Source organism: Pygocentrus nattereri, chromosome 22 (assembly GCF_015220715.1).
Source record: "Pygocentrus nattereri isolate fPygNat1 chromosome 22, fPygNat1.pri, whole genome shotgun sequence".
In the NCBI taxonomy this organism is placed as follows: domain Eukaryota; kingdom Metazoa; phylum Chordata; class Actinopteri; order Characiformes; family Serrasalmidae; genus Pygocentrus; species Pygocentrus nattereri.
The window spans coordinates 7,512,437-7,525,192 of NC_051232.1; the positions used below are offsets into that span (position 1 = coordinate 7,512,437).

Here is a 12,756-nt window from a genome sequence, read left to right on the forward strand (position 1 = left end):
CTGGCTGTAACTGAGTAACTGAGCTTTGATGGGTCCATGATGTTGTGTTATGTTTCTCTCCCCCTCTTTTACCCGCTGCCTTGGGACTTTAGCTCCCATTTGGATCAAACCCCACCAAAGACACAGAGCAAGGTTTTAGCTAGCCGCCTGCTCGTAAGTCAACACGATCACGTGGCGAAGGAAGGGGAGGCCTCACCAAAGGCCTTATGAGATTCTCAATGCATAAAAAAAAGAAAAATTTCCTTTTTCTGTCTTCCTCAGCCCGTTTTTCTTTGGTTTTTTCATTGCTTGAAGGAACCTCCAACTGAATATGCCATGAGCTTGACAACCGATACGCCTTTTTATCGAGTTTATGGCCTCGGCATTTTTTTTTTTTTTCCAAATTTACTCAGCGCATGTTGATTCATTCATCTGTCTGTTCTGCTTCTCTTATTGATTTATTGTTGTGTCTAGTCAAAGCTGCTAATGGATGGTTGAAGAACTCAGCCCAGGGGATTAAGCAAGGGTATAGGACGTCCACCTTGTCTACATCATCAGATGATCACCTTTAACCTTCTAAGCCATTCATTTTGCCCCTTTTCTGTGCTTTTTTCTCACACCTGACCATCCCCCCCCCCCCACAAGAAACTGTCCCAGATCGGCCTGCCCAAGTCCCACCCGCAAATGGGTTCCTTTGTGGCCGCTGTTGATTATTTGGAGAAGTTTTACAGAATGTCAGCAAAAATTCTGAATTTTTAGTCTAAGTATTTAGGATGGATCTGAAAGGCAACACTGAGTGCGCTTACATCTGATCGTAATCACACCGTTATCTGAAATATTACTCAAATGGTCATGTAAACAGCACACTCCTATTATTTACATTGGAGAAAGGTCTCTAAAACCTGATTAAGAAATCTGGAGCTGGATTTTAGCTCAGTCATCAGGTTTCTCAGTGCATGTGAACTCTTACTCTGATTTCTTTCGGTTTTCTCAGTCTGAGCATGTCAAAACAGACACGAGACACAGCAAAACACTTTAGAGCAAAGCTGAAACCAAAGACATACTTGACGAAATGAAGGATTTAAATCTTCTAGAATGTAGATTTATGTTCATATTTTGTGAAGTGACACAATGTTTTTATAAAAAACATGAGTTTATTGGCTGGTTGCAAAGCAGAAATCTGAGTACTGACAAAATCAGATATTCAGAAAAGCTCATGTAAAAGTACTCACTGGTAGGATAGATTAGACTGAGCTAGCATGGTGTTAGCAAATTTGTTACAACACCACAGTCCAGTAACACTTTAAACTGGAAACACTGGCCATGTTTACATACAAAGATTTTTGCCAATCTGATTGAAAACAATCGGATTACAGATTCAGACTGAGGTGTTTATGCTCACTCTGCTCAACAGTCTGATGAAAATCTTGGTTCACGTGCTCACTACAAGTAATCCGATGCAAAATGACGCGCATGCGTGGAGCAGCGCTGAGAGTAAACGTTACCATGACAGCGGACATCACGTGAGGTCCAGTCAGAGTGAGATGAGCAGCAGTGAGCAGTGCTTGTGTTGTTAATTGCTTTAAACTGATGTCCGGCTCAGAAAAAAGTCCTTCACATGCACTTATAAAGGAAGACCTCGTGCTCTGAGACACATAAGCTGGCCGTCCGTCCCGCCGCCGTCTTGTAAAGCTCAGAATATGAACCTCGTCTCCTCTGCTGACCAGTTTCAGCTCCGCCATATTGACCGGTATAAACCTTTCGCTATGACGCGCCGCGCATGTGCAGAATGTTCATACACCCTCCAATTGGAGTGTAATCGGATTCAGGCTTTTACACAGCTATTATTCTTCTATTTAATGGATTATTTAGAGGTTAACCCACCTCGGTCAATTGGATAGAAATTGTATTCCCGAATGGCCTCAATCGGACTAGACCATTCCGATTGAGGTGTTTACATTCTGATTGAGCTATTAGTCGGATTATTAACGGATTATCAGGCTGCATGTAAACGTGGCTACTGTGTAGTGAGTCTGGCTTCGTAGTTGTCTACTGTAAATAACTGAGGCTCTTTAACAGCTTTTGCCAGCGTTCTGTAAACTCTGTCCAACCGAGCAGCAGCAGCCACAGTGGAATGCGTGTGTGCGCAGGACGGGCCTGGACGGGTCAAATCGTGACACAGTGACGTGTTTAGTGTTCATCTGAAGAATCTAACCTCTGTCTGAGGTCCCTGGAATGTATGAGGCCCATCAGAACTGCGCAAATCTCATTTTCTGCGGCTTCCAGCTCCGCTGCTCCTTTTCCGTTTCTGCCTGGGGCCGGACATACTTACTCCTTTTCTTTCCTTTCCTTTTCTTTCTTTTATCCTTGAGAATTCTCCTGACCCTTCCTTCAGTCCCGCTGTCAGTGGCACCCGCAGTGTTGTTATTGGTGTGTTTGTTCCCATCATGAGCACAAAAATCTCCACTCCACGCCACTTCTCAACCACTTTACGCCCAAGCCGTGTACGGATTAGCCCCCTCAGCCGCCTGTGGAAGACCACAGGACTGTCAAATGTAGGGCACTGGCACCTCATTGAGCTTGTGCAGACCACAGAGGAATAGTTGGGTGAAAAGTCTTGCACAAATTCCCGTCTTAGTCCAGATGGAATCGGTCAGCCAAGGCATGTTTGCTTCTTAAGTCTTGCTCTGGAGCTACAAGGCTAATGTGGCTAACGTAAATCCTGTATCCCACCAACGTTCACACTAGCCTAGAGCTAACTAGAGCCGTTAGGTCATGTCTGACTGACGGCTCATGTGGGCTCTGACGCTGTACGACATGCTGTTGTCTATTTAAATTGCACAAAACAATGTAGCCCTGCTAAAAACAGACGTAGCCTCCATGTTGGAGACTGCATTTAGTCTCCTTGATAAGTTTATCATAGAACGTCCAAAGCCATGAAAGCAGGTCTGTTTTCGATTATTTAACAACCCGACACGGTTTGGGACGAGAGTGGGGCGATGAGACATGCTAACAAAGCAAATTGCTGTACATTAGCGTCCATTTCTTGCTAGCTGCATTAGCCTCATAGCTTCAGTGCAGAGCTAAAAGTAGCACCGTGGCTCTGCGGGACATTAGAACCGTAATTTTAGGAGACCGATGTCCTTTTGCTGGGTTCTCTTTATCGTCTATAATCAAATCTTCATCAGCGTCTCCATTTTAGACTGAAATGTCTGCAGTAGAACCTTTGAATGTTCTTAAAACTGGACCGGGCTGCTTTTTGCAAAAGCACAAAAAAACAACCTTAAATGTTTTTCTCATCTTCATTTTTAGTCAATAGTTTAAAAAAAGTTGTTTAAATTTTAAAAAATCACATTTATACAGTTTTTTTTTTGCTTCTATAGTATCGCTCTATCGCTAATCCCAGATTATCCCAGATTATATATCGTATATATCGGTCCACTGGCTTGATAAGGTCCGGACCCCACTGACTGGCCCACTGCAGGCAAGATTACTTAAAAGCGGTTTGAGGCGAGCGTGTGATGATTCAGACATGCGGTTAGCATCGGCGCTAATTGCTGCATAAGCTTCCATTAGCTGTTAGCTGCAATAGCCTCTTAGCTCCAGTAAGTGAAGTGATACTTTTTTTAATCCGGGGAAACCGGGGAAATTCCACCTCCGCATTTAACCCGTCCGTGAAGTGTAACACCACATACACACTAGTGAATACACACACACTAGGGGGCAGTGAGCACACTTTCCCGGAGCGGTGGGCAGCCCTATCCACGGCGCCCGGGGAGCAGTTGGGGGTTAGGTGTCTTGCTCAACCTTCTGGTCACAGGGCCAGTTCCCTAACCTCCAGCCCACGACTGCCCAGTTAGTCTAAAGCGGCAGACGTGTCTTAGCTGACCGTGTGTGGTGCTAAAGGAGAAACTGCGCAGGCTTTGAACCAGGCTCTTCCTTTCAGCTGGGAAAGGTTTGGAAAGCGTCCGTCTTTGTCGTCCTTTGTTTACCCTCCACTTCGTCCGTGTGGCCGAGTCCCAAACCAAGGCGTGCAATTGTGGTGAAAACAGTCCTGTGACTTTGACGTCAATCCCCTTTCCCTCACGGCCGCTTTGACTCCTGTGGTTCTTCTCTTCTCGGTCCGTGAGATGTTCTTCAGCACTAACGTTAGCTCTCTCTCATCTGCCCCCCCACCCCTCCTCTCCCAAAGCCTCCCTAGTGACAGTAATCCACCTGGTCAGCTCAACGGCTGGCTCGGTGGAGACGGAAGGTACTGTTTTACTGTCTCATCAAATCCATGAGTAGCTGCTCCTGATGTGTGTGCTCCTGTCTGTGCAGTGATGTCTGTTTCTACGTGTTGGGTGGGAGGTTTAGACCACATGGATGCCATTTCTCTAGCCAGCCACGTTTCTGGAAAAAAGGCTTTCCGTCTGAGCTACAGCAGCAGTCAGAAGTTTGGAGATAAATCATGATTGAACGCATGTTTGTAACGATGTTGAGGATCTTTTCACCTTTAAATGTCGTCCTGCTAAGTCGACCACCTTGGCCATCTTAGACCAGCGAGAATCCCAGATAGCAGCATGTATCGGTCCGCTGGCTTGAGAAGGTCGGCACCCCGCTGACTGCTCGCCACTGCTCGTCCCCCCTCGGACCACCCAGAGTACTGTCCTCCCTACAAGATCTAACTAGTTTCTAATCTTCTCAAACAGGTTGTAAATGCAGAGATAATAAATAAACTATGACAAATATTATAAACAACTGAGAGAGACAAAATCATGACTTGGCCTCCTGATATAAAATAAAATTTTATAGAAAACGTTGCTGACGCTGAGCTGGATTAAAATTACGTATTAAATTCATTTACAAAGTGTAGCTAAAGAAAAAAAATGAAAGAAAAATAAATGAATTGGACTATTACTGGAAAATTGGTGATGATAAGTGGAATTTGGTCAAATACTCTGCTTAAACAGAGTGGGCCGCCCGGAAAAACGCTGAGCAAAATGCCAGCAGACCACCAGCTCTGCCATCGGTGAGCCGACAGTGGTAAATGACCTTCAGAGACCCCCTGAAACCAGACACGTAAGCTGGTCTTAGCTGGATTAGCAGGCCTGCTATTCATAAAGGTGGAAAATTAGGAAAAAGAGCTCTAAAGGAAAGGACAGCTTGCCTGCATGGGTGTGCCCAAACTTTTGACTGCTACTTTTGCATATCTAATTGTTCAAAAATGCCAACCAGAGGCACATCCGATGCTCATCCCAGCAGAGAAATGGGTGAAATGGAACGTTTTTATGTTTCTGTTGCAGATTTGGTGGCACAATGTGGCAGCCGCCGTCTTTTCATCCCCGCTCATAATGTGACGCTCACGGTTAGCGGAATGGCATAAATGTGGTCTCTGGAAGTTTCTGTCTCTTTCTCTGGTCTTCCTTCTCGCTCTAGGTGTAGATATCTGACATGTTCTTTCTCGTTTCTCTGCTCTCTGCTGTCGTCTAAAGAGTCGTTCTCGCCTCATGAGCTCAAGAACCCAAGAGGTGAAATTTCATTTCTGTGTTTTTTGCCTGAAGCCCTGTGATTTTCCCCTCAGCGCCGACTAAACCCTGCATGTGTGTCGCGCCGCGACAGAAAACACTTAGATTTCAGCAGCGCTCCAGTCAGGGAACCCTCATTTCAGCAAATGCAGCTGAACGAAATCATTTCTCACACAAACGCGAACGTCACAGAAACCAAATGAACGCTAACAGTAACAGGTAGTGGCTAGGTTTGCTTCGTTAGCTACGTTAGCATTTAGCTGTGCTAAAATTTACTACTTTATTGAATTATATGAAACCAAATGATAAGATAAAACAGCATTACAAAAACTATGGCTAACTAGCTCACATTAGCATCAGCTGAAGTATTTCCTTGTGTTGATGCCAAGTGATTTGAATATTCTACTTTTTATCTTATTGCATTATTATTTAATACAGAAATAATGTATTAAATTACATTATTTAGTTATATATAAAAGCTATATAACGCTAATATGAAAGAGTTAGCATTATGAAAAGAAGATTATGCTAACTGGTCACTTCTAGCTCACATTAGCATCAGATGAAGTGGTTCTGAGGGCACCAAGTGATGTCTTTCTATTTTTTAAACGAGTTCCTAAAAAAAGTACTAATAAGACTTACAGGTGATTGTGCTGTGTCTGTATCACGTTATATCAGCTTGTTGCGTGTTCTGTGTGTGTGATGTGACACCGTGTGATTCATATTTATAATTATTTTTATTTTTATTATTAGTGCTGGTGTGATATGCATGCTGTTGTTTTTAACATTGTTGATATTAACAGTTGCTTGTCCAGGGTTGGTGTGGTTTCTGTTTCGGTTCACCTAATTCTAAGATTATTAAACCTCTACCGCATGAATTATTACTCAGACATTAGCTACTGTTTTAATGCATTTTTGTTATTTGAAATTGCTTAAATAATGGAAATAATTGGAAAAAAATTATTTTATTTCTAAAATTTTAGTGGGTTATTTGGTAAATTGTTGCCATTTGGCAACAATGCACAATCTTGCCATAGCACCATAAAATCTAAAAAAAAAACACAAAATTAAATTTTTGTCTAAAAATTTTTTTCATCATTTTATTGAAAACAAGAACAAACTAATCCAATTTATACCTCGTGAATGTAGGACCCAAATTTTACAAATATTGGAAATGATTACAGTTTCAGTTGCCATTTGGAATGTGTAGTAATAACAACATCATAATAAAAAATCCTGGTCATGTGGTGTCATGAAATATTTGTCCTTTCAAAGTAAAAGACCCTTCTTCCCAATTAAATAAGAAAACACAGATTTTATCTCACTGCTTTTCAGTAAAATTACGATAAATTAATTGTTACCATATGGCAACACCGTGCAGTAGAGGGTTAAAGGAATATTCTAGTTTTTTTCAACCTAACTTTTATCTGCCGCACCTGCATCGTGTGGACGATTTCCACAGACTAGAGTTTTTAAACGCTTCCCTGTGCTTGGAAAAGAGAAGAAAACCTGTTGAGTCAAAACTCCGTTACAGTAGAAGTCAATGGGCAGTTGCTGAATTCTGTTAGTAAACATTTGTGCGAAACGTGGATATTTCTGAATTCTTTAGACAATGATATTTATAAATGAAGCTTCAAATCTGTATAATTTGTTCTTTCAGAGGTGACACTGGTCTTCCAGAGGGATGAATTTATGGTAATTGAGTTTAGTGTGGGCAGAGCTTTCACAAGCTCAACATGGAACCTGAAAAGTTGGGCAAAAAGTAACTTGAACTATTTGGAGTTGGAAAGTTGGATAAACTTTCCTAAGAGCAGCTTTGGTAAAGTCTTAAAACTTAAAGATTATGGTTGTTTGAAATTTGCGAGATCATCACATATTGCAAACATTTAATCATGAAATTCAGCAGCTGCTCATTAGTTTCGCATTAAAATGTTTTAACATGGAAATGAGTATTTACCATTGTGGTTGTTGACCATGCGGTGTGGATGCAGATGCTGAAAAACTCTAGAATGTTCCTTCAGAGTCCTGATGATGCTGTTTTTAACATCTCATGTTTGGCCCTGTAGGATATCACTGGGACACATCTGATTGGATGCCAAGCGTTCAGCTTCCTGGAATCCAGGAGTTTCCTCAGTATGAGGTGGTGGAGGCTCCACCCACTCTATACAATGACCCCGCCCTGCTGGACACGGACTACTACCCCGGCGGCTATGACATCGAGAGCGATTTCCCGCCTCCGCCCGACGACTTCCCCCCGCATGACGACTTGCCCCCGCCCCCGCCCGTGCCGGAGTATGGCTATGACACGCTCCAGTCACCCAGCAGCCGAGCGCTCAACAGCGCCCCCTCCAGCCCCGGAGGATCAGCGGTGCGCCAGAGGCCGCCTTTACCCCAGCTCTACACCCTCAGCCCCTACCTCCCTCGCCACCATTACCCCTCGGACCCGGAGCCTCAGAGTGACCCCAGCAACTCTGGCTCCGGGTCCAGGCCAGGGCGCTACCCGCTGGGCTACGGGCGGGATTTAGACGCCCCAGCAGCGGATAACATGTCGCTGTCGCTGTACACGTCCACAGCCTCGTGCTCGGACATGTCGGCCTGCTGTGAGGAGTCGGAGGCGCTGATGAGCGACTACGACAGTGGCGGAGAGGACGGAGGAGCGCAGTTTCAGCGGCTCATCATACCTCCGCTGGATTCACAACAACAACAACAGCAGCATACTGAAGTCTGACACTGGATCCAAAAAGAGCAGAAAAAAGAAAAGTGCCTGAAAACTAAATCTTATGCAGGAGACTCTTATCATCAACAAAGCAACACACACAAACACACACAAACAAACTGCAGTCACTCTTACAGACATTCAAGGACTCAACAAAGCATTAGATTCGCGCATCCTGGAGGTCTGCACGGGTACGAAGCTGAAGGCTGAACCTGACCCAAACCCATGAGAGGGAGACCCAACCCAGCCCAACTGGTACCACTAAATTTGAAACCTGAATCTCCTCCGAACCTGGGAGTTTGAGAACTGGCCAAACCCAAAATGGCCCGACTGGTACGGCTAAATTTAGATCCCCAACCTGACTGGTACGGCTAAATTTGAAACCCAAACCTGGCCCAAGTGGCACTGCTAAATTTGAAACCCAGACCCGAATGGTACGGCTAAATTTGAAACCCAAACCTGGCCCAAGTGGCACTGCTAAATTTGAAACCAGAACCCAATCCGACCTGACTGGTGCTGCTAAATTGAAACCCAAACCTGACCCAACCCGATTGTTCCTGCTAAATTTGAAACATGAACCAGTGACCTTGAAACCCAACCTGCTGATTTGAAAGCTGAAACTAAACTGGACCAACCCCAAAAGTTTGAACCCCAACCAGACAAATACTGCTGAATTTAAAACATGAAACAAAGAACAAAGAACCCAAATCCGAACCCGGAGGTTTTAGACCAGCCCTGAACCTGCTCACGCACGCTAAGGTTGACGGGTTACCGCTGAAGTCTTACAGCTCAGCGCTCATTACGAAGCTCTTAAGCTCATCAACAGAAAATGTCCTGCTGGATGAACTGGTACTCTAATATTTATTGTCAGTATAATTTTTGTGGAAACGCGGATCGCAGCGCGGATGATCAGCTGTTAGCTCAGCTGTGCTAAAGTTCCTCATGCTACTGCTGCTACTGCAGGAACACTTAACGCACTGTGAGAGAACTTAACCTTGTAAGACTGACGCAGAAACCTGTCTAATGAAAAGCACAGAGTACCCAACAGCATCGGAGGCCTCGTGCATCTTTTACACAGTGATAGGAAACACTGAAGCACACGCTGGAGTGATTTCACTGTTGTCAGCGGTGTCATCATCCTGTTGGTCCTTTCCGGGCTTGGGTTGGGTCGCAGACCTCTCGCGCATTCATACACACATTCGAGCTGTATGCAAGATATTTTCCGACACAAACACGAACAAGGACAAGGACAGTTCCTCCTCTCGTTGCCTAGAGGAGTCTGGACACAGCAGTTCATTCCACTAGCGGTCGTGGAGCTGAGGACGTATTTTCGTGCGAATTTGCTGTGCCGATACTGTTATTATGCACACGATGTCAGAGAAACCGTGTCAAAGATGTTGTCACACCCTCATGCCCATGAAAAAAAAAAAGAAAAGCAACATTTCAAAGCGATATCTGTCTGTATTTGTATAGATAAAAAAAAACATGCAAACTGTTGTGTTTCTTTTCTAAAGTTACAAATCCTCATTCATTTGTAATGTAAATGGTACTGTACAGTTTTGATTTCAAAGTTTTACTAGGTTGTTTTGTAGATACGATTTTTATTTTCCAAAAAAAGAAAGGAAAAAATGCACAAGCTAAAGGAGTGTCATTATCAGCCTTACTGTATTTTCATTCACACACACAAAAAAAAGAAGAGAAGAAAAAAAATAAAGATGTATGAGTTGATGTGCGAGAAACGTTCGACTGTCTCCACTCTCGATCCACAAGTAAATATTTCCCGGGCGTCCGCATTTTATTGTGATGTTCTTTTCATATTTTTTGTCGTTTGTTTGTAAATTGCAACTTTGAAACCTCTTTATTTTTCCACCGTAAAAAAACGGGACCCAGTATATTTATATTGCGAGATGAAGCGTGGATGCGTTCTTTTTCAGGCGTCCGCTCGCGTGTGGGCGATGCTCTGGTCTTGTTTATGGTTTGTTTTTTTTAATACTGCCACTAGCTTAACCGCTTTACTACTGGCAATAAATTATTCTTAAAAATAACAACGTTCGTATCGCGTCCTCACTTTCTGAAGACTTTGGTGTGATAGAGCTCTGCTTTTATGTTGAATTAGTCACTGATAATCAGGATTCTGATACGTGTCAATCAAATTATTCACTTTCCATGACATTTAAAAGATTTTTTTGATGAAAAATGAATGAAAATGTTTTGCTCGCTGAAAGCTGGCATTTAGGGCAATCGTGGGCTGGAGGTTAGGGGACCAACCTTGCGACTGGAAGGTCGCCAGTTTGATCCCCTGAGCCAACAGGACGTGACTGAGGTGCCCTTGAGCAAGACACCTAACCCCCAACTGCTCCCTGGGTGCTGTGGATAGGGCTGCCTACCATCCTAGGCAAGTGCCCTAGTGTGTATGTGGTGCTCCATTGCGCGGATGGGTTAAAATTGTGGGACTAATAAGGGTCTCTTAATCTTTAATCTTAATAATCTTTAAAATCATCCATTGCCATAGAAGCCATGTCGTCAGAAAAGAAAACCTTGCATCTCCAATATTGTAACTTTACAGGAGAAGCAAAAAACGTACTTTACTTTTAATGTAAGTCAATGGAACCAGAATTTTTCCAAGTCATTTTGGGCCGTTTCTCTTTGTCCGTTCATCATGAAATTTATAGACAATGGGAAAGAAAACAGGCACTTACTAATTATGTCAAAAACTGAAAAATGACAAAAATTGAGATAAAAGGTCTTCTTCCCACAGCAGCGATATATTGTGAGTACGTTATAAAGTTGCTCGTTAAAGTGGTATTTTTTCATATTAATCTATCTGGATTTACAGTTTCTAATTTATATAACCATGTTTATTTTCTGAAGCATCTTAATGCTGAAGAATGACCATTTACTGTGTGTCCAACGATACAGCACTGAGCAAAAAAAATGAAATCACCCATAATTTCATTTTCTGTTAAAACCACTATGAAGTAGTAAAGTTGTCTGTTTTCCTGAGTTCCCAGAGGGAATCGGGCTTTTGGGTTTTTTGCCTTAGCTTTTCATTTTTTCATCTCTGAATAATTTTCTTGTCTGTTTCTAATTATCTTAACATCATATAGCTAAAGATAATCATCTCAAGATTATTTTCACATGATAAATATCATGGGAAATATATAGAGCAAACGTGAGAGTAATCCCCACTCCGACCTCTAGATGGCACCAATATGCCATTCAGACAGGATTCCATTCACTATATAGCCCACTGTCCATTTTTCAGGGGTGCTGGAACTTGTGTGTCCATGATTGGAACTATTCTAATGGAAACTGATCAATATAGAGCACTTTACGCCGGTCAGCCATAACATTAAGACCACCTCCTCGTTTCTATGCTCATTGTCCAGTTTATCAGCTCCACTTACTGTATAGCTGCACTTTGTAGTTCTACAGTTACAGACTGTAGTCCATCTGTTTCTCTGATACTCTGTTACCCTGTTCTTCAGTGGTCAGGACCCCCATGGACCCTCACAGAGCAGGTACTGTTTGGGTGGTGGATCATTCTCAGCACTGCAGTAACACTGACGTGGTGGTGGTGTGTTAGTGTGTGTTGCGCTGGTCTGAGTGGATCAGATACAGGCTTCTATGGAGTGAGCAGTGTTCCCCAAACAGGGTATTGATGTGAATCACAGTCCACAGTGCAGAAGTCTGCGAGTAGGTAGAATTTTCTAAATAGTTATCTTGAGATCACAACAATCCTAAAATGACAACTTTATATCAAGATCACAAGATACTTAACTCTATCTCCCAACTTTATCTATGCTTAGCTCCAACTAACAGCTATATTGAGGGCACAACATACTTAAATCATTATCTGAAGATGGTAACTTTATCTTGAGATCACAAGATACTTAAATCATTATCTCAAGATGACAACTTTGTTATCTCAAGATCACAAGATACTCAACTCTGTCTCAAGACGACAACTTTTGTTATATAGAGAAAACATCTTGAGAAAATTCTCAAGATAATTCATTTAAGAAAACAAATTCAGGTCATTTTTTTGAAGGTTCTGTAAAAACTGCACAAGAATGTCCAACATGGCGTTTAGTCGTTGTTATGTTCAGTGTGTCGCTCTTCACCTTCATTCCAGCTTCCATTCTTTTCAGGATCCTCACTTTCAGTTCCCCAAACAATGACACAAAAACAAAAAGACATGCCTCCAAAGCTCAGTCTTAGAAGCTGGTTGAAGTTTCTGCCTCCCTGGTTCCATCATTGTTCTGTGCCAATTGCAAGCAATACAATTAAAAAACTTCACATAATGAGGTCATTTCTTGCAAAAACTGTTGTCTCATATGTTTTTGTTTATTGATAAAAAGTTTTCTTTGTCTCATTTCTATCTGTCATTTTATTTATTTATTTTTCCACAGCCAACACAAACTTTTCATAACGTGAAAACAGTTTTCCAAAAAGTCATTTGGATGGAAACTTCCAGGTGGTTGTTAGGAGCCCCATTTTCTCTGTAGCTTCTATTCTGCCCAGAAACCCAAGCTAGTAATTCTGCCCTTGGAA

General features: G+C 42.7%; 1 protein-coding gene across 11 annotated transcripts in view; it reads left to right on the forward strand.

Annotated features, from left to right (window-relative positions):
* Nucleotides 1-10,247, forward strand: part of fat1a (FAT atypical cadherin 1a) — a 138,640-nt gene extending 128,393 nt beyond the window's left edge. For 5 of the 11 annotated variants that reach the window (XM_037532833.1, XM_037532834.1, XM_037532832.1 and 2 more), the window contains 3 exons: nt 4,172-4,231; nt 5,454-5,489; nt 7,553-10,247. In XM_037532833.1, coding sequence (XP_037388730.1) covers nt 4,172-4,231; nt 5,454-5,489; nt 7,553-8,214 — 758 coding nt within the window. In that variant the 3' untranslated portion in view covers nt 8,215-10,247. Of the gene's footprint in view, nt 1-92; nt 154-4,171; nt 4,232-5,453; nt 5,490-7,552 lie in introns of all 11 variants that reach the window. The other 6 variants (XM_017721359.2, XM_017721362.2, XR_005129362.1 and 3 more) reach the window with 5 other exon arrangements.
* The last annotated feature ends 2,509 nt before the right edge of the window (nt 10,248-12,756 follow it).